The 21,552-nt window shown below is 42.0% G+C and overlaps 1 protein-coding gene across 3 annotated transcripts in view; it reads right to left on the bottom strand.

Annotated features, from left to right (window-relative positions):
* Positions 1-21,552, bottom strand: part of RBFOX1 (RNA binding fox-1 homolog 1) — a 2,041,748-nt gene that overhangs the window by 182,529 nt on the left and 1,837,667 nt on the right. For all 3 annotated transcript variants that reach the window (XM_081966089.1, XM_081966090.1, XM_081966091.1), the window contains 2 exons: positions 14,835-14,978; positions 4,255-4,308 (listed from right to left, as the gene is read on the bottom strand). In XM_081966089.1, the coding sequence (XP_081822215.1) occupies positions 4,255-4,308; positions 14,835-14,978 (198 nt within the window). The remainder of the gene's footprint in view (positions 1-4,254; positions 4,309-14,834; positions 14,979-21,552) is intronic.

Here is a 21,552-nt window from a genome sequence, read left to right as displayed (position 1 = left end):
GGGTAAAAGAGCCCATTTATGTTAACAATGAGTAGCCGTCTCTCAACTGAGAGGGAGGGATAAGATATCCCCAATCTCCAGTCTAAAACACAGTGCTTTCATCAGTTCCAAGATAATTCCACAATCAATTGCACTCTGATTCAGGTGATCCTGAGGGCACAGAGAAACCTCCAAGGGGCTTCAAGAGCATTCAGGGAGAGTGCTAATGACCAGAGGACTGCAAAAAAAAGCACCCCTCCCCATGAAGCTTCTTTAGATGAGAAGCAAAATATTGTCTTCTTCTTCTTTCTCAGGGAAAAAACAACAGCAACAGTCCAGTTGCTTTTTGAAAAAGCATCTTTGAGAGACAATTTTGGCTTTCTTGTTTTCTGGACATCAATTAACTCCCCCCCCCCCTTTTGGTACTTTTGATTCTGTTTTGATTCCTGACACATGCCTGGATGAATCTCTGCAGTTTGCCCTTGCATCCTTCGTAGGGCTGAGGGAGAATGACTGGCCCAAGGTCACCCAGCTTGTTTTGTGACTCACGGTCTCTCCTCTTCTAGCCTGGGGGTTTTAAACTCTACACCCAGCTGGCTCTCATCCATTAGCAATATCCCATAATTTATTATGTTCCTTACTGTGGGACACATCTTCAGACAGCCTCCCACGTTTGCTGCCAGCAATGAAATGAATACTTCAGCTGTGACTGCACAACTTGGAAACCCAGATACAAAATATTCTCAGATTGGGAGACCTGGACTCAATGTTTTAATGAAAAAAAAAAACTACTAATCCAATAACTCACCCTTCCAAAATGTATTTAGCATAATACTTTAAGCAATTCATACCAGCTCTCTACACCTTGGAACAGATAGCAACCTGGCAGCTCCCACTTCCAAATTTACCACTTTGACAGAACAAAAATTGTGACATTTCCTTGATAATCAAAGCAAAAACAAAGGAAGAGAAACAGGACATGTCCACATCATGTGTACATCAATGACATTGTGATATAACAGGAGACATTGGCAATATTGTTTTAAAACTTTCGACCCCAAAGAGAGCTAACATGACGGGATTCTCTCAGAGACAGGAGTTGAGAATTTGAAGGGAAGCCACTACATGTCTGTAATGTTGACATGTAAACTTCTGAGGGTATGGATAGAGAGCTGGAAACCTTGAGATGACTGGTCCTTTGTGCTCTCTGAGCTTGGTGGTTTTCTTGCAGATGTTTCATTACCCAAAGTAGGTGATATCATCAATGTTAGAAGGGAGGGGGAGTTACAAAGAGAGGAGGAGGAGGAAGAAAAAGAGAACGAAGGAAGGAAAGAAGGGAGGAGGAGGAGGAGGAGGAGAAGAAGAAGAAGAAGATGAAGAAGAAGAAGAAGAAGAAGAAGAAGAAGAAGAAGAAGAAGAAGAAGAAGAAGAAGAAGAAGAAGAAGAAGAAGAAGAAGAAGAAGAAGAAGAAGAAGAAGAAGAAGAAGAAGAAGAAGAAGAAGAAGAAAGGACGGGAGAGGAGAGGAGGAAAGGAAAGGAAAGGAAAGGAAAGGAAAGGAAAGGAAAGGAAAGGAAGAAACTGTGGCATCCTTTGTGCTCTCTGAGGTTGGTGGTTTCCTGGCAGATGTTTCATTACCAAACTACGTAATATCATCAGTGCTTGGCAATGGTGTCACCTAGTCCAGTAATGAAACATCTGCAAGAAAGCCACCAAGCTCAGAGGGCACCAAGGAGCCAACAAGGTCAACTCTGAGTTATAAATATTCTCTTCTATCAGAACCTTGAGGTTAGGCGATGGACAATAACGCCAAAGCACAATGCAAGGACTCACGAAAATTTCTCCGTTGGAGCAGAGGTCCTTCCCAATCGTAACAATGGCCTGAGAAAAATCTCAGCTTGGCCTCAAAGGATCCAGGGATTCAAATCACTCTACAGGTCATCCTTAACTTATGACCACAATTCAGCCCAAACCTCCTGTTGCTAAGCGAGACATTTGCTAACTTGAGTTTCATCCCCCGTTTTATGACTTCTCTCACCACAGTTGTTAAGTTAGTCACATAGTTGCAAAGTGAACCAGGCTGCCCCTTTAACTATACTGTCAGAAAGTCACCAAAGGCAATCCCATAAAACTGGGGTACTGTGACCATCATGTCAATTGCCAGACCCCCAAATTCTGATTAAATGGGGATGCTGAAATGGGGCGAAAAAACAGTTGGAGGTCATTTTGTAACTTCAAACAGTCACTAAACAAAAGGTTGCAAGTGAAAGGCTCGCTAACGGTAGTCCTTATGATCAGTTATTCAAAGACTGTTCAAAGTTATGACCAACCCCCAAAAAAGGGACTAATGATGACCTAGATTCAAAATTCCAATCATTGGCCCCCTTATGTGGTCATGTGACCAAACGTAGGGTGCTTGGCAATGCAGAATAGAATAGAATAACAGAGTTGGACGGGACCTTGGAGGCCTTTTAGTCCAACCCCTGCCTAGGCAGGAAACCCTATACCGTTTTAGACAAATAGCTATCCAACATCTTCTTAAAGACTTCCAGTGTTGGGGCATTCACAACTCCTGGAGACAAGTTGTTCCACTGATTAATTGTTCTAACTGTCAGGAAATTTCTCCTTAGTTCTAAGTTGCTTCTCTCCTTAATGAGTTTCCACCCATTGCTTCTTGTCCTGCCCTCAGGTGCTTTGGAGGGTAGCTTGACTCTCTCTTCTTTGTGGCAACCCCTGAGATATTGGAAGACTGCTATCATGTCCCCGGTCCTTCTTTTCATTAAACTAGAAATACCCAGTTCCTGCAAACGTCCATTAGATTGTTTTAGCCTCCAGTCCCCTAATCATCCTGGTTGCTCTTCTCTGCACTCTTTCTAGAGTATCAAAATCTTTTTTACATCGTGGTGACCAAAACTGGATGCAGTATTCATCCAGTCACAGTTGCCTTTATTTGCAGTGTCCCACAATGTTTATTACCCCAAATAATGGCACTTACTTTCAATTTTGGGGCAAAACCATGCCCATAGCAAACCACTTGTTCTTTTATTGACTACAGTATTCACTTAAGGACCATGGCAAGCACTTTACAACTGTTATGCTCACTTAACAACTGTTATAAAAGAAGTTATAAAATCAGGTCGGTTACGTGACATGACTGACCCGTTTTAAGACCGTTACAACATATGATCATAACGGGCAAGCTCCATTACAGTTGTTTTATCAAGGACTATTTGTAAGGCTAACTATTCTGTTTTATAGGATTAATGATTAATTGGGCAGCAAGGAGAATCCTGTGAGCCTCACTGATTAATTATATTTGGGCAACCACATTTTTTTGGTTGATAGGTGATATCTAAAATAAAGTAAATATAGTACAGGATAAATGAACCTGCAGGGACTTCATATGAAGTCAAAAGACAGAGGTTACAATTGTATGATCAAAGCCTCCCCCCAACCCTGTACATATGTTGAAGTTATGTATATGCAAAGCACAAGAGGCAAAGCACAACTACACAACTGCCATCTTGAAGCTTTTGACCCACACCCCACTGGATATCCCTACGAAGTGTGAGCGAAAAGCTTATGTCTGCATTCCACTGGATAGATAATTTATCAATCTGGCCGTACTATCTAGTATAACAACAACAGCATAACACAGTGTAGGAAAACGGGCCAACTCTATATGTAGGTTCAAATGGAACTTAAGTATGCAATGTGAGTATTTGGAAAATCTTTCCCCTTTCAAATTAGGACAACGAAAACATCTCTTTAAATTCAGAAACAATTTTCACTAAACATGCAAACACTGACAATTTCATAATTCATCCTTGATCGGGTAATTGCTGGAGAAGATATTAAATTATATTATTTGCTTCCATTTCAAGAGCAGTGCATCTCTTCTAATGACCTATCTCTCCTCACTGCAAGCTTGAACTAATCTCACAATGAATATGGCAATTATTGGAGATGGGAAAGGAATCCAGCAGACTACACTTGATTATATTTAAAAGCAGAAAGCAATATTCCTATTTAACCGGTGGCAGCTTATCTTAGTTAAAATTATCCTTTGCAAGGGGCTCAAAATTAGACCAATAAATTTCATGCTGTTTGGGTAAATGACATCCCACATCCCCTCAAACACCTGAGCATCATAGGTGTTTCTGTTTGAAGGAGCTACTCAAGGGGTTTTTAATACTGTTGCGTATTTGCTTCCTCTGACTTTTCAGTAAACACTTTCAATCTATTAAACATTTCCACAAGTGTATTCAGTTGCTTACCTTTGAGCCTCGCTCATTAAAAATAATTTCAACATCTAAGATTTTACCAAATTGCTGCAAAGAAACAGAAAAATCGCATGAGCATTGATTAAAAAAAAAACATCACAAGAATCATTTAAATTTGTATGGAAGGAAGATTTCTTCATTTTAAGCAATGTTTGCCAAGGGAAACTAACTGAATGCTAAAAGACTTGCATGTTTATGCACACTTTTAAAGGAAGGCCCAATTGGCATCAATATTGCCTTCCTTAAGTCCCAGGTAAAATATCTGTTTTGGCCATTTTTATAATTGGGATTGTTTTATTAAAGCCATTGGAGCCTTCTACATAATACAATTCATAATTTTTGTTGTTGAATTTTTAATTTCATCTTTTTCAGAACTTTTTTTTTACATTCTGAAAAAAGCCCTAGTGCCATTGGCTGAAGGGCTACGTGTTGCATATTTTAAATTATTTACTTCATCCCTTCCTCCAGTTTCCCATGAAAACATTTTAACATCCATATTGAACCCCCCAAAACAGCATAACACCCATATTTTTATCTTCTTGTGACACTGTAGGTAAACATCAGTTTCTATTGTTTTTTTTTAGATTTTTGCCAAGAGCAATATTTAGTTTATACTTTTATTTCTCTGATACATTTAAATATGTATGTTTCCATAGCTTTCCGTTCTTTGTGCTTCCCTCCATTCCTTCTCTTTAATTAAAAGCAAAATAACATAATAACAAGTTAATCAAGACATTAAAATAATTAAAACAGCACCTGGATGACAGAGGTAAGATTAATTAATAAGCATCATTGCAGCATAAATAAAAAAAGTTGGCATCATTTGCAGATTGTGAGCTGCATCTGGTTTGAAGGATGTCCTCTAAAATGTGAATAAGCTCAAGGCAAAAGCTACATTTGGTTTGATTAACATTTATTTTAAATGAAAGTTAAATAGGATTCAATACATTAATAGAGCTATATTTCCCATCTGTCACATTAGAGACTGCAGTTTCTTCAGGAGATGGGATCTGTGGGGTATATTCTCTCATAGGAAATCTTTGTCCCTAAAGCTGCAAATTGTAGATCCTTGTAAAGGAAGACTGCATGTTAAATTTGGAGTTAGGCAGATGTGTCTCTCACAAACTGATAGATAACAAACTCATGGCTGGCTCGGTGAGGATTTTGCAGGAGATCAACATTTTTATTTTATTTTATTTATTCAGTTTGTCAGACATGTAAAAGATAACAGGTATAAGCATAAACATGGACTTGAACACAGGAAATGGGTACAAATAAATGGGAACAGTAGGACAGGAGACATTAGGCAAGCTGATGTGCTTATGCACGCCCTCTTTATGGACCTCTTAGGAATGGGGTGAGGTCCATGGTAGACAGTTTAAGGTTGAAGCTGTGGGGGGTTTGAGCATGTAACAACGGAGTCAGGTAGAGCATTCCAGGCATTGACCACTCTGTTGCTGAAGTTGTATTTTCTGCAATCGAGTTTGGAGCGGTTTACCTTGAGTTTGTATCTATTGTTTGCCCGTGTATTATTGTGGTTGAAGCTGAAGAAGTTGTTGACAGGTGGGATGTTGTAGCAGACAATTTTCTGTTCTATGCTTAGGTCAGACCGTAGGTGGCGTAGTTTCAGGTTGTCCAAACCCAAAATTTCAAGCCTGGTGCCATAAGGGATTCTATTGTGAGCAGAGGAGTGGAGGACTCTTCTCGTGAGATACCTCTGGACTTGCTCGACTGAATTAATGTCCAATATACAGTGTGGATTCCCGGCAGAGGAGCTCTATTCAAGAATTGGTTTTTATATTAGAATTGGTTTATACATTCAAGAATTGGCTTTTCAGCAACTTCAAGACGTATGAATTTCATTTGCCAAAATTCCCAAGCCAGCAGAAGTCCACACATCTGAAAGTTGTTGAGAAACACTGCTATAGATGAATGATTTGCGAGAGGGTTTTTGCGAAGATTTAGATTCTCACATCAAAAAAAGCTATTTATTAATTTCGTGGCTTTCCAGATTGGATCATTGATTTGAACTGTCAGATCAAAAGGGTTGCCTCCAAATACACCTGAACATTTGGTGGCTTTTGTCAACTTGAATGAACGTGTTCGAGTCAGATTGATTTGACAATCCAGACTGAAAATTAGGAACTGAGTTCATTCCAAGTTGATCAAGTCAAAGAGACAATTTGCAGTTGATCTAACTGCAACACTCCTCGTTTATGGCTTCTGAAGCCACAGTTACTCTCTCTTCAATCATTGCAACCTGTGTTTTCTCTGCTACCCAATGAATCTGTAGAATATTTGGTGCACTTTCAATAAAGGTTCAATAATTTTGAGAAGCCATAGCATGAGCTGAAGGGCCCAATCTTAGGAAGAACATATTAATTGCTATGCTTTTCTGTTGGTGAAGATCAGACTCTGTTTTGCAGAGTTTTGCCAAAAAACAATATTTAATTTTGTTGTTGTTGTTAGTTGTGAAGTCATGTCCAACCCATCACAACCCCATGGACAATGTTCCTCCAGGCCTTCCTGTCCTCTACCATCCTCTGGAGTCCATTTAAGCTCATGCCGACTGCTTCCATGACTCCATCCAGCCACCTCCTTCTCTGCCGTCCCCTTCTTCTTTTGCCCTCAATCGTTCCCAGCATGAGGCTCTTCTCCAGGAAGTCCTTCCTTCTCATTAGGTGGCCAAAGTATTTGAGTTTCTTCTTCAGAATCTGGCCTTCTAAAGAGCAGTCAGGGTTGATCTCCTCTAGGACTGACCGGTTGGATCACGTTGCAGTCCAAGGGACTCGCAGGAGTCCTCTCCAGCACCATAGTTTTAGTGAGTCTTATTTCTCAGATATGTCCTCTGTTGTCTTTTTGGTCACAGACAAGATGTCCCATTTCTCCAGGTAGATCTCAAAATAGCAAAACGAAAAGGCAAAGCTGAGCTAGTACACTTAACCTAGGCAACCATTAAAGTAACTGGTCATTCTAAGAACACAGGGGCCACTTAGTAAATCAGATACTGGTAGGAAAAAGATCAACAAAGATGAATAATTGATTTTTTTAAAATTAATTTTCACAAAACTGGTAACTCCCAAAAATTCCAGCTGTAGTCCTCTCCTTTTTCCAAGAAATTTTCTGATCCCAAATCAAAGATGCATTGGTTTTTTCTTTCCTTCTCTTTTCTAGAAAGCAGAACTTCTTTTAGACATGCAGTGGAGAAGAGAAGAGAAGAGAAGAGAAGAGAAGAGAAGAGAAGAGAAGAGAAGAGAAGAGAAGAGAAGAGAAGAGGGGCTTATTTTTGTTCTTGTTCAAGTGTTGGGGTGGTGTACCTGTCACACACATGTCCTTGCCCCTGCTTGAATGGTGTGGCAAAAAAGACCATGTACGTTCTTTGGAGCTTTTTTTGGTTTATACATGATTGTGTAACCACCTGGTATTCCAAGGGGCACTTCTGATTGTCAACTTGTAGTAACAGAACAGGGAATGGCTTCAGATCATGCATGCTTATTTCTTTTCAACACTGCTTTTCCCTTCAGAAGAACTAAGAATTGTTTATCTTTTTATGAGTGTGTATGTGTGTGAAAAAGAGAGCCTGCACTTAGCTCCTTGTGTGTGTGATAACACTGTTTTACAGTAACAGAATAACAGAATTGGAAGGGACCTTAGATGTCTTCTAGTGCAACCCTCTGCTCAAGCAGGAGTTCTTAGACCATTCGAGACAAGGAGCTGTCCTTTTCTTCTTAAAAGCCTCCAGTGATGGGAGCACCCACAACTTCTGAAGGTAAGCTCTTCCACTGCTTAATTGTTCCTGCTGTCAGGAAGTCTCTTCTTAGTTCTAGGTTACTTCTCTCCTTGGTTAGCTTCCATCCATTGCTTCTTGTCCTGCCTTCAGATGCTTTGGAGAATAGGTTGACCCTTCTGCTTTGTGACACTTCCTCAAGCATTGGAAGACTGCTATCATGTCACCCCTCATCCTTCTTTCCTTTAAACTTATGGTTAAAACATACATACCCAGTTTCAGCAGCCGTTCTTCATATGTTTTAGCCTCCAGTCCCCTAATCATCTTTGTTGCTCTCCTCTGGAGAGCAGAGAAGTCTTTCTAGAGTCTCAACATCTTTTTTTAAAATATGGTGACCAAAGCTTGATGCAATATTCCAGGTGTGGTCTTATGAAGGTTTTATAAAGTGGTACTAATACTTTTGGAATGATTTTATTCCCTTTTGGTTTTCTTCCCCAAGAATCATAATTGGGCCCCAAAGAGGAAATGAAAATGCTTAAATTTATTAAATTGGGGGGGGGGAGTTGTGTAGGGGTATTCAATCTGTCAGAATGGGATGCAGGATTAGCTGTGTTGAATCAGTAGAGCTGGTCTTTCAGCCTTTTCCCTGAAACGAGTGAACATCGGGTGGATTTATTTATTTATGAAACCCAAAATTCTCCAAGCAATTCCCAAGGGCAGAATTTTCTCTTCGGCAACAGAAAGCACTGCTTACTAGTACTGAAAAAAAATGCTTTTGGATGCCTTTTACCCGTAACAACTAGTAGATTGCAGAAAAAGGCAGAAAGATCTGTAGAACAAAAAAATGGGACCTTGGCAGAGATAAAGCTGTAGTCATTTTTCGCACAAATAAATAAAAGTGGACTTTCCACATCCAACTCAGGAAAGCTTTATGGACATTCTCTTGCCTTTTGAAAGAATTTCCAAAGCAACTAATGTGCCTTGAAATATGCCGAAGAGAGTCACACAAAGATAAACCCCAAGGCATGAGAAAATGGAGAAATCATCTTTTAAGAAGAACAGTTCGTTTTTCTAAATGAGCATTGTAATTGCTGCAGAAGAGAACAGAATAATAGAATTGGAAGGGACCTTGGAGGTCTCCTAGTCCTACGCCCTGCTCAAGCAGGAAACCCTATACCTGTGATGGCGAATCTATGGCACATATGTCACATGTGGCACATGTAGCACATGGAACCATCTCTGAGGGTAGGTGAGCCGTTGCCCTAGGTCAGCTGCAGTGCGCATGCCTGTGCTGGCCAACTGGTTTTCGTCCTTGGAAGGGCCTCCGGAGTGCCGGGGAAAGCCGTTTTTGCCCTCCCCAGGTTTCAGGAAAGTCTCCAAATCCTGGGGAGGGCAAAAGACACTGGGCCTACCGGAAGTTTGGAAATGGGGCATTTCCAGCTTTTGGAGGGCCTCCAGGGGGGCGGGGGGAGGCTGTTTTCACCCTTCCCAGGCTTCAGGAAGGCGGGAGGGTTGTGCAGGCATGTGTGGCAGCAGGGGGTTATGCATGCATGTATGTGGGGGTGTGTGGAGCAGTGGTGGTCATGCACTCATGCGCAGGCAATTGAATGATGAGTCTCGGCACGTGCGCATATGCTTTTGGCCCCCGAGCCAAAAAAGGTTAGCTATCACTGCCCTGTACCATTCCATAGAAGTGGCTGCCCAGTCTCTTCTTCAAAACCTCCAGTGATGGAGCATTTACAACTTCCGGAGGCGAGTTGTTCCACTGATTAACTGTCCTCACTGTCAGGAAATGCCTCCTTAGTTCTAAGTTGCTTCTCTCCTTGATTAGTTTCCACCCATTGCTTCTTGTTTTACCCTCAGGTGCCTCGGGGACTAGGTTGACCCTCTCTTAGATGGAAGCAGAGCTGCAAACATCTGAACAGGAGGACATATTAATCTAATCTCATAATTAACAGATAAACAGAGTTGGAAGGGACCTTGCAGGTCATCTAATCCAACCCCCTGCACAGGACCCTACATCTGCCTCTGCCTAGGATCGAACTCACAACCTCTTGATTGTGAGGTGAGAGCGCCACCTGAAGGCTCCAAATTAAGAAAAAAAAGTTAATTGTTAAAACTGGGTAACATTTAGTAGGAAAAAGCCAGTGACTGTGTGATCTTTTAAGGGGTGGGGGGTGACATTTTCCAATGTACATCCTTCAAACTCTCATGGTTGTTTATTTCACGTGTCATTAAGATGACTTCACAAAGGGGCCTATAACGTTGGCAAATGAGAGGAGCAGACGCAATAGACCAAATGATAGAAATAATGCATGGTCCATATAAAGACTTCATTTGCACGTGGTCAACCATAACAAGGGCTCCGAGACCACAGGGACTAAACCAAAATCAATTCACCTTGTTTTGTCTCAAGCCACAAGGTTAAGCCAACATGAGGATCATTGGTGTGGTTTTTATCGTGCTGAATAAACATACCCCTTAGAGTTGATGGAGATTCTCCATCCTGCAGGCAAAATTGTCTGGAAGTTGAGTCATGGCACCTGGGCCTATTTTCTAGACAATGCTATCTGGATGGCTGAGAATCTTCATTGACATATTTTGGGGAAGAAAACGTGTGGTTGGTGCAGGAATAACCCTAAGAATTTTAGCAGTTGGCATATTCAGATGACACCCTGCTTACTCATATTCCCCTAACTTGCTCAGACTGAAGAATCTGTTTGGTTGGCCAATGAAACATCTGAAACCAACAACAACAAAAGTCCAGGGGCCATGCATCAACTTTCAAATAATATCCATTACAGGTTGTTAACCGCAGTTGCTGGATAAATAGTTTACGATTTCTTTGAATTAATCTAGTAAATTTAGGTATTATCTTTGAGCTCTTCTCCTTATGAGATACACAGATTCAGCCTCAACTATATAAATCTTTACATACATAAATGACTCTGTGTGTGTGTGTGTGTTCGTTCCAGAATAACTTTGGAATGCCTTGAACAATTTCAACCAAACCTGGTACACAGATGACTTACTCTCTGGAAAAAAAAATACTGTGGGAGTAAGACACCCCTAACACCCCTGGGGGGGGGGGGTGTTCTGTTAAGATAAAGCCTGTTGTGCCTTAAAATGGCTTCTACTGTACTGCCATAAAATGGCTTCTACTGTACAGCACAGTGGAGTTGCCATGGTAACAGCTTCACAGTACTCCACAAAGGGGCTCCCTTTGGAAAGGGGGAAATCCAACATTATAAATTACGTTTGGTCCGGACATTTTCCCACTATAAATAAATACCCAGGCAATGCCAGGTTATCGGCTAGTTAACAATAATAGCAACAGCAACAGCATTGTGGTTTGAGAGACTTCCTCTCCTTGAACATTTATCTACATCAGATCTGGTTAGGAGTTGCATCTACTATGGACTTTCATTTGATGGGACACAGGAGATGTTTTTCTGCCATGATATCCATCTTTTGAAAAAAAAACACCATAATTAGAACTTAGATTTGCACCTAAATCAAATCAAATCAAATCTTTATTGCAGTCTTTAGGACGAGTTCGAAGAGTTTGCTCTGCAGTTGTGCCTGGGGCTTCAGCAGTAGTGGCGAGCCTTAGCAACGGCTACATTAAATAATATTCACGGGTTGACTGGGATTATATGTTATTGCATTTTTAATCACGGTTTTGGGAGTTGCATGTTGTTTTGTTTATATTTTTTTTACGGTTGCTGTTGTTTTTTTAATTGCTGTGAGCCAACTAGAATCACACTGGCCAGATGGAAGGCTACACAAATGTAGTAAATAAACATTGAGAAAGAAGCACTTCGGAATATGAGTTTGGCTCCAGTATGCTGCTGTCAAAGGGATATATTTAAAATGTTAAATGCAAAGGTTCCCCTCGCACATATGCGCTAGTCGTTGCCGACTCTAGGGGGCAGTGCTCATCTCCGTTTCAAAGCCGAAGAGCCAGCGCTGTCCGAAGATGTATCCGTGGTCATGTGGCCGGCATGACTCAATGCCGAAGGAGCACGGAACGCTGCTATCTTCCCACCAAATGTGGTTTCTATTTTTCTACTTGCATTTTTTACGTGCTTTCGAACTGCTAAGTTGGCAGAAGCTGGGACAAGTAACAGGAGCTCACTCTGTTACGCGGTACTAGGGATTCGAACTGCCAAACTGCCAACCTTTCTGATCGATCAGCGTCTTAGCCACTGAGCCACCAAGTCCCTCAAATTTAAAATGTTACCCTTCCGATAATGTTAACAAACTCACTACAAGCATCTTAATTGAAGTGCAAATTATTTCCTTTTACATGGTAAAAGGAACCCATTAATAATATGATGTCTTCCTTCATTTAAAATGCAATTAGTTAATGAATTAAGATAAATTAGTGTTAAATGGTGGGGTAGCCTTAGTTTCAAGAGAAAGTATATCAACATTTTTGTTCCCTTTGTCCACCTCTGTGAGAGAAAGGCTTAAAAGGCAAGTTCCGTAGTCATCTTAAAAGAGGGAGTGGAATAATTAGTTTGTTTTTAATTGCAGTAAAGAAGATTTGGAAGTCTGTTCTTATATTTCTTTTTTTTAAAAAAAAAATCTGTACTGTTTCTTACAGTTTTTCTTTTTTCTGTCATCTGTACTTGCATGTTTACATGCTTTCAAACTGCTAGGTTGGCAGAAGCAGGGACAAGTGACAGGAGCTCACTCCGTTATGAGTCGCTAGGGATTCGAACCGCTGAACTGCTGACCTTTCTGATCGACAAGCTCAGCGCCTTAGCCACTGAGCCACCCCGTCCCTTTAGCTACAAGGAAATGTGATGGCAGTCTTCCAATATATGAAGGGAGGTCACAAGGAAGAGGGCATGGATTTATTCTCCACAGCATAGTTAGGGAACAAGAACAGTTGGGTGAAGGATCACGGAGGGAGATTCAAACTTGAAATAAGAAGGAATATCCTGATGATGAGAGAACTATGAAGCAGTGGAGCAGCCTGCCACATGGACTCATAGTTATTGCATCAATTGAAATTTTCAAGCAAGAATAGGCAGCCATTTGTTTGAGATGCTGTGAGGATTCTAGCATTAGGGAACAGTTGGGACCAGTTGACTCAGTAGGTGCCTTCCAACTCCATGGTTCAATGAAAAACCAACCCTTGGACTGCATTCTTTCTGCTCTTGTATTTCCTGATGGACATGGACAATGTCCATGTTTCAGCACCTACGTTCCATCTTTCCATTTGATACCGGAAAGCTTCTGCATTGGATGGTCATATTTCTTCAGCCCAGTTGACCTTCCATTGGAACATCAGGCATTTTGCAAGAAGTATTTGCTGCTCTCCTTCTCAGTCAGCCAAGGTAACTCAAGACCATCCTACTAGAGTCTTGGAGTTATGTTCATGCCAGCCTGTGGCTCTACATCTGCTGTCTTCCATGCTACCAGAATTTGGAAACTGGATTCCAGCTATTTCCAGAAGAGCTACAGGAAAGTCCTTGCCAGTTAAACCTCAGCTCAGTGGGGTTTGTGTCAAATGGACCCTTCATCAACTTCAGGACTAAAAGGTCTGGCAGAAGCTAATAATACATCTTTTATGACACAAACTGTTATAGAGGTTATGAAATCCAGTTCATTCATCTAAAAGCATCTCCATGTGTCTATAAACTGTGTTAGATGGGATACTTTATAATATAATGTTCTTTTCCTTTCCTTTCCTTTTACTTTCTGCAGACCAACACAGGTGTGGAATAGCAAAAGGAAGTAAGCTGAGTACCGTATTTTTTGGACTATAAAACGCACCAGAGAATAAGATGCACCAAGATTTTGAAGAGATTATTTTAAAAAAAAAGTTTTTTGCCCTCCCCGGCCCACAGGAGCACTCTGCATGCCCCCCAAACCCTCTACAGGCCCTGGTTTTTTTTGTGAAAAACGGGTCATGCAGAAAGTTTGGGAGCCCTGCAGACTGCTCCTGGGGGCTGGGGAGGGTAAAAAAGCGATGTGTGGGGGGTTTGGGAGGCATAACATGGGGTGTACCTGGGGTTTGGGAGGTCTGTAGAGTGCTCTTGGGGGCTTTGGAGGGCAAACATGAGCCAAAACCAGTCCATTTTTCGTTAAAATGGCTCTGGTTTTTTTTTTTGCAAAAAATGGGGCGTGCATAGAGTTTGGAAGGCCTGCAGAATGCTCCTGGGGGGCTGAGGAGGGCAAAATCACTCCGGTTTTTGTGGAAAACGGGCCGTTACACTCCGTTTTGCCCTCCCCAGCCCCCAGGAGCACTCTACAGGCCTCCCAAACCTTCTGCACGTCCATTTTTGCAAAAAACGGGACGCGCAGGGTGGCCAAACATGGCTGTATTCAGTGTATAAGACGCACCCAGATTAGCACTCTCTTTTGGGGGTGAAAAAGGTGCATCTTATACTCCAAAAAATATGGTGAATTGCACAATTCAGCATCAAAATGAGGCTGCCCAGCTACGTCCTAGCAGCTGAAGAAGACATTGTTTGTGAAGGAGATGACATAGTGTTTGTCCTCTACATTTCCCCCCAAGGTTTGGATGACTTTGACTTCAGCTTTTCAGGAAAGTTAAAAATTCTGACTCTTCCCCCAGGCATCGGGGCCAGGAATTTGGTCAGCCTCACCGCCACGCTTGAATGAGAAAGTGTGTTATTTGTGGGTCTTGACACGTTGAATAATGTTTAGATAAACTGCTCTCCAAAACATTTTTCCTAGCTTGGTTTTCAATGGGTTGTTGAGAATGAGATGGGCAGCTGAATACATACATACATACATAGATAGACACATACTGAAGATAAATAAGGAATAAAAGCAAAAGCAAGAGTGTTGTAAGGAAACCATTGCTTACCCCAAACATTTGTCTGAGGTCTGGGTCCCGAAATCTGAAGGGAATATTTGAAACATGCAGCCGTTTGGGCTGTGATTTGTTCTCTGTGTTTTCAGAAGATTGTGTCTGTTGCTGACCGTCGGTCTGTGCTGCATCGTCGGTCTGCTAAAAGAATTCGAGAGACAGAGGGGAGAGAAAGTTAATCAAGCGATCGGAATCTATTTTGCACCGAGACTTTTCTGCTCCTTTCCGAAACCGCAGTGCAGCTTTTTTTGGAGGGGGGGGGCAAGGTGCTTTAACAACAATGGCGAAAGAAACGAACAACTTGCAAAGAATCACAGCATCGCCAAAAGCCAAGTGAAATCAGTTGCATCTAGATTGGGAATCTCCCGTTAGCTCATGGCTTGAGATGTGGGATCTGTCAAACTTCTCCCAAGGTGCTGCCTTTGAATTACTACTCAGATAGGTCAACTGCTTGAAAAGTTTTGCGATTTGCCCAGAGAAACTTTGCAGAGTAAGATGTACGACGTACAAGTTTAATAAATAAATAAGTAAGACTGATTCATTATGTCAGCATTCCAAGTCATGCAACCATAGAAAGCAGAACTCCGAGGCAGGCACATTCCTCAAAGAACAATTTTATTGGATGCATCATATTGGCACAACTGGTGAAAGCCAACTCTGAAAGTCCCCGCAGCTCTCGCCTAACTAAAAGTAAAAGTTTCCTCTTTCCTTCAAGTCACTGGCCATGCTGCCCAATCAAGGTGCTGGCCTGTTGCTTGGTTACTTCACTCCTCCTGTGGCCAGCTACCTGTGAGAATGTCCTTGGTTCTCACAGGGAAACTTTATTGTTTTGGCTACAAAACCCCATCTAACTATTCTACACACCCCCTCCCTAAACCTTTTTCTGCTTTGTGACAACTCTGAAGCCTCCAAGATGGCCTCAGCCAGGTTCCATTTGGGGTTGACACATTGATTACAGGTAGTCCTCAACATACAACAATTTGTTCAGCGACCAAAGTTACAACAGCACTGAAAAAAGTGACATATGACCAGCTGTCACACTGAAGACCGTTGCAGCATCCCGACAATAATGTCCTCAAAATTTCAGATAGTTGGCACCTGACTCATATTTATTCATGGTTGCAGTGTCCTGGGGTGGTCATGTGATCCCCTTTTGCGACCGTTTGACAAGTCAACGGAGGGCCCAGATTCACTTAACAACCGTGTTACTCATTTAATAACTGCAGAGATTCACTGCACAACATGGGGCTTCCCTTGAGATGCACCCGAAGACTACAGCTGGTCCAGGATGCGGCCGCGCGGGTGATTATGGGGAGTACAAGATACTCCCATATAACACCTCTCCTGCGTGAGCTGCACTGGCTCCCTGTGGTCTATCGGGTGCGTTTCAAGGTGTTGATCACCATCTTTAAAGCGCTCCATGGCACAGGACCTAGTTACTTGCGGGATTGCATCCTGCCCCATACATCCCTACGACCAATCCGCTCTCACAGAGAGGGACTCCTCCGGGTGCCGTCCACTAAGCAGTGCCAGAGGGCGGCGCCCAGGAGCAGGGCCTTCTCTGTGATGGGCCCAGCCCTCTGGAATGGCCTCCCCCCCCCGACATTAGGATTACTACTGACCTCCGCTCCTTCCGTACAAAACTCAAGACCCACCTGTTCCAACTAGCTGGCCTGGCTCAACTATAGTTCTATCTCTAATCCTCCTGGCAATTTTAAACTTTTTACACTTTAAAATTTTAAATTGGGTATTTTAATTTTTAACTTTATTATTATCGTTTTTTTTTTTTGTATTGTAACAATTGTTGTGATTTTATACCTCCTCCGTGTAATGTAATGTCTAATCCTGTAACATGTGATTTATTTATTGTACGCCGCCCCGAGTCCCTTCGTGGAGAGGGAGCGGCTAACAAGTCTAATAAATAAAAAAATAAAAAAAATAAACAACATCTGTAAAGAAAGGTCGTAATATGGGACAAAATTCACTTAATCAGTATCTCAATTAGCAGCAGAAATGTTGCACTCAATCGTGGTCATAAGTCGAGAGTACCTGTATTCTATGTCCAAGAATGTGTTCTCTGTATCTGTATCAGTCTTTCTCACATTGCTGGCTGCTCGAAGTATTGGGATTAATAGGTTTTTTTCCCCCCTGCCTGTGTGATTTTAGCGTGTGTGTATTATTATTTTGGCAAATAAACGATGATCTCATTGACTTTCACACCTATCACAGCCTGTGGGAAGTCAGGGATACATATCACAATGCTTATTTGGTAATTATTTTACATAACAGGCTGGATTAAAAGGTGCTAGACAGGAAAGCATTATGCACATACAAAGGTGAATATTTGCATGTGGGTTTCTAGTCATTTTCTGCAGTAATTCACTAAGAACTAATCTCAACTTTTAAGGATCACCTAATTTTCACCGGATGCTTAGGAAACAACAGAAAAGAGGATACCAAAAGTCCTGCTTCATGACTGGGAATCTCTTTGCAGCAGTAAAACAACACAAACGTTACTTTGTGAATGGGTTTTATATGAGGTTTTGACCTGGTTTGTATTTTTATGGGGTGGTTTCAAAATTTGAGTACCAAGGTAAGAAAGTGCAGCATAAAAATGGTTTTTATGTTAATAAAAAAGTTACAACATCATGCTTTCACTTCTTAACTGGTTCAACCGTAATTTTCTCGTACTCCTCCTGACTGTCTGTTTTTTAACATTTTGAATTTGGATTGTACATGGGGTTTTGTAATTAGGGTATTTTAATGGTTTTTAATTGTCTATGTATTGTATCTGTTAACCTCCTCCGAACATGTGTGTCTTTGTACTTATGTATGTCATGGATTTATGTAAATGTTATATGTTTTTTACTCCATTGTACGCCGCCCCGAGTCCTTTTCGGAAAGGGAGCAGCTAATAAATTTAAATTATTATTAATTATTAAATTATTATTAACTGTTCTGTTCAGTCTTGCCCAAATATTTTTTTTTCTGAATCATTTTGAAACATCCAAATGGATTGGGTCAGAGCCCAGTATCTACAAGAAAACTAAGATAATTTTAATCAGTATAATTTAAGGGAACTACATAGCAGGAACAGCCAAGGGGAATACGACATCATCTATCTCCAGTCTACAACACAGTCCTTTCAGCAGTTCCAAGAAGGCTTCCACACTCATTGCACTACTCAGGTGACCTTAAGAATGCAGATAAACCTCCAAGTGGCCTCAACAACTCTCTAAAAGAATGCAAATGACCAGCTGTCTGTAAGGAGTATAAATAGCAATATCACTTATATACCGCTTCACAGTGCTTGACAGCCCTCTCTAAGCAGTTTACAGTCAGCCTATGACCCTCAACAATCTGGATCCTCATTTTACCCACCTCGGAGGGATGGAAGGCTGAGTCAACCTTGAGCCTGGGGAGATTCGAACTGCCAAATTGCAGGCAGCCGGCAGTCAGCAGAAGTAGCCCTGCAGTTCTGCACTCTAACCACTGCGACACCACAGCTAGAAAAACCAGAAAGTCCAGTTTCCTCTTGAAAAAAGCAACTTTGGGACAATTGGATGACTGAGAATCTCTATAGATGGTCATAAGTGTATAAAATGGTCGTAAGTCACTTTTTTCAGTGCCGTTTTAACTGTAAGTGGTCACTAAATGAACTGTTATAAGTTGAGGACTACCTGTATATAAAAACCAAGAATGTTCTTGACTATGTTGGTTGGGGAATTCTGGGAGATGTAGGTGAGTAGAGTAGAGTAGAGTAGAGTAGAGTAGAGTAGAGTAGAGTAGAATAAAATCAGGAATAGAATAGAATAGAATAACTTTATTGACTTTGAATGTACACTAATTGGCATATATTAAAATGAAATTTCCTTCCATACAGCTCTCAAAGGGTCACTACCTCCAAAACATACGTTCATCCATGTTCATACATACTCATACATAATCACATATGAACATGACAAAATAAATAAATACAAAATTATTCATATACTCACATATCTTATATGACACAGAGAAACAACACAGCCTAGTTTGAATGTATACATGTATATGGCAAGAGAAACGAATCTTGGGAGTTTACAAGACAAAGCCATTACAGAATCTGGTAGTTCTGCTAGAAATACTTCAAAACTTCCTCCCATTGGGGAGCAACAGAAACAGAGACCGTGAAGTGGTTGTGTGGGGTCTCTAACAAGGCTTCGAGCTTTAAGCACATAGCGGTTATAAGTAGTAATCTGAATAAGGGGAAGCAACCTTCCTATGATCTTCTCCACTGTCCTCACCACTCTCTGTAGGGTCAGTCTACACCAGTGGTCGGCAAGCCGCGGCTCGCGAGCCAAATGCGGCTCTTTACACATTTTAATGTGGCTCTTCAGTGTGCCGGGCGCCCGCTCCCCTCCCTCCTCTCGGGCTTCGGAGGGAAGCTTCTGCAAAAGCCGAGTGACAAGTCTCCCAGGCTGTAATTTGCCGAGCTGTACGCGCGCGCTTGTTTTCCACGTCGTGGAGCAGCGGCGAGATTCTGCGCGGCGAGCGATGATTCCGGGGGCCATCAGTGGGGGGGCAGGGTCTCCCCTCGTGTTCCTCATCTTCCCGGATGGCCCCTGGAATCATCGCTCGCCACGCAGAATCTCGCCGCTGCTCCACGCCGTGGAAAACAGGCGCGTGCGCACAGCTCGGAAAATTACAGCCTCCCTCCCTCCTCTCGGGCTTCGGAGGGAAGCTTCTGCAAAAGCCGAATGACAAGTCTCCCAGGCTGTAATTTTCCGAGCTGTGCGCACGCGCCTGTTTTCCACGGCGTGGAGCAGCGGCGAGATTCTGCGTGGCGAGCGATGATTCCAGGGGCCATCCGGGAAGATGAGGAACGCGAGGGGAGACCCTGCCCCCCCCACTGATGGCCCCCGGAATCATCGCTCGCCGCGCAGAATCTCGGCGCTGCTCCACGCCGTGGAAAACAGGCGCGCGCGTACAGCTCTGTCAGTCTCTCTCTGATTCCCTCTCTCACTCCCTCTCTCTGTTCCTCTCTCTGTCTGTCTGTCTCACTCACACACACACACACACACACACTGTGGTCACCTTGTTGAGTGTTCCAATCACATTTATGGTATTTTGCAGCAAGATAAATGCAGGTCAGTTGTTGAGTGTTTCAAATGTGATTGGAACACTCAACAAGGTGACCACAATGTGTGTGTGTGTGTGTGTGTGTGTGTGTGAATGAGACAGACAGACAGAGAGAGGAACAGAGAGAGGGAGTGAGGGAGGGAATCAGAGAGAGACTGACAGACACACACACACACACACACACACACAGAGACAGAGAGGGGGAGGGAGGGAGAGAAAGATAGACAGACAGAGAGAGACACACACACACAGAGTGAGTGATTAAGTGAATGAGTGAGAGACAGACACATACACATACACAGAGTGACAGAGAGAGAGGAAGGGAGGGGAGAGAGACAGAGGGAGAGACAGACACACACACACACACACAGAGTGAGTGAGAGACAGACAGTCACACACACACACACAGAGTGACAGATGGGGGAAGGAGGAGAGAGAGACAGAGATACAGAGAGACAGACAGACAGATAGACACCCAGAGAAAATGACAGAGGGAGACAGAGGGAGGGAGGGAGAGAGAGACAAAGAGCCAGAGAGAGAGAGAGAGAAAGAAAAAGAAAAAAAGAAAGTGGGAGAGAGAGATGAAATTAAAAACAACATACATACAAACCTGACTTACTCAAACTATCCAAGGAAATGCAAGGCCAATGTTCACATTAGTGGTTGTGACTTTGTCAGTCATTGTCAGGATGTAATTTTCTCTACATTGTAAGGCAAATTTTACGGAATTTAACGTTATCGATAAATAATATCGTTCTAAAGTTTTTGTTTTATTAGTTGTGTTATTTGTATCCTCCCGACCTATGTGGATACTTGCATGCAGAATATTCTCAATAAAAATTTATTGAAACTAAAAACAGTGTACCATACTATGTATTTTCGGTTTTAAAAATGCGGCTCTCAAAATAAATTTCAATCGTGGTTTTGGCGAGATTTGGCTCAGTTGAAAAAAAAGGTTGCCCACCACTGGTCTACACATTTTTAAAGTTGCCAAGGTTGAACAACACTCCCTCATGCTATTCCATTCATCCATTGTGCAACAATGGTTGACAAATGGTTTACCAAACCACAGCAAAGTGTCATCTTTCAATCTCCCCTTGTGATTGCTCACAAAATAATTGCACATGACCTTCACAAGGTAACATCAAACAAATTGTACCTCTGTTAATAGAATCAAGATTTTCCTCACTCATACTACATCACTTGCTGCCAAGAATAGGTGAGCAAGGAAGTGCCTCGTAACACAACCGAGAAATGCTTTGCTAGACGTATTTGGAGGGTAAGATTTATTTATGTAATGAACATGAATACACACAAACACACACACACAAACATAACAACCATATTGCTAAAGAATCAAAGATGTTTTTTAAAATGCTAAACATGCCCCAGTAGTTCAGCCAGATGAATTAACAAAAACAGCACAGACATACACGAATGACATACACAAAAAAATCCACCCAGGAATACATTCTCCTATCATGAACTCTGCTAATCTATGCTTCGGTTTTTCCAGAGCGTGTGGTTTGTGTTTTTTGGGTTGTTTCTTTTTTTTCTCAATTGAGCCCAACATTTCTGTTGTTAAGTGAGACAT

Source organism: Natrix helvetica (assembly GCF_964273705.1).
Source record: "Natrix helvetica genome assembly, chromosome: 13".
Taxonomy (NCBI): domain Eukaryota; kingdom Metazoa; phylum Chordata; class Lepidosauria; order Squamata; family Natricidae; genus Natrix; species Natrix helvetica.
Note: the sequence above shows the minus strand (reverse complement) of the source record. Positions and strands in the feature narration are given on the sequence as shown.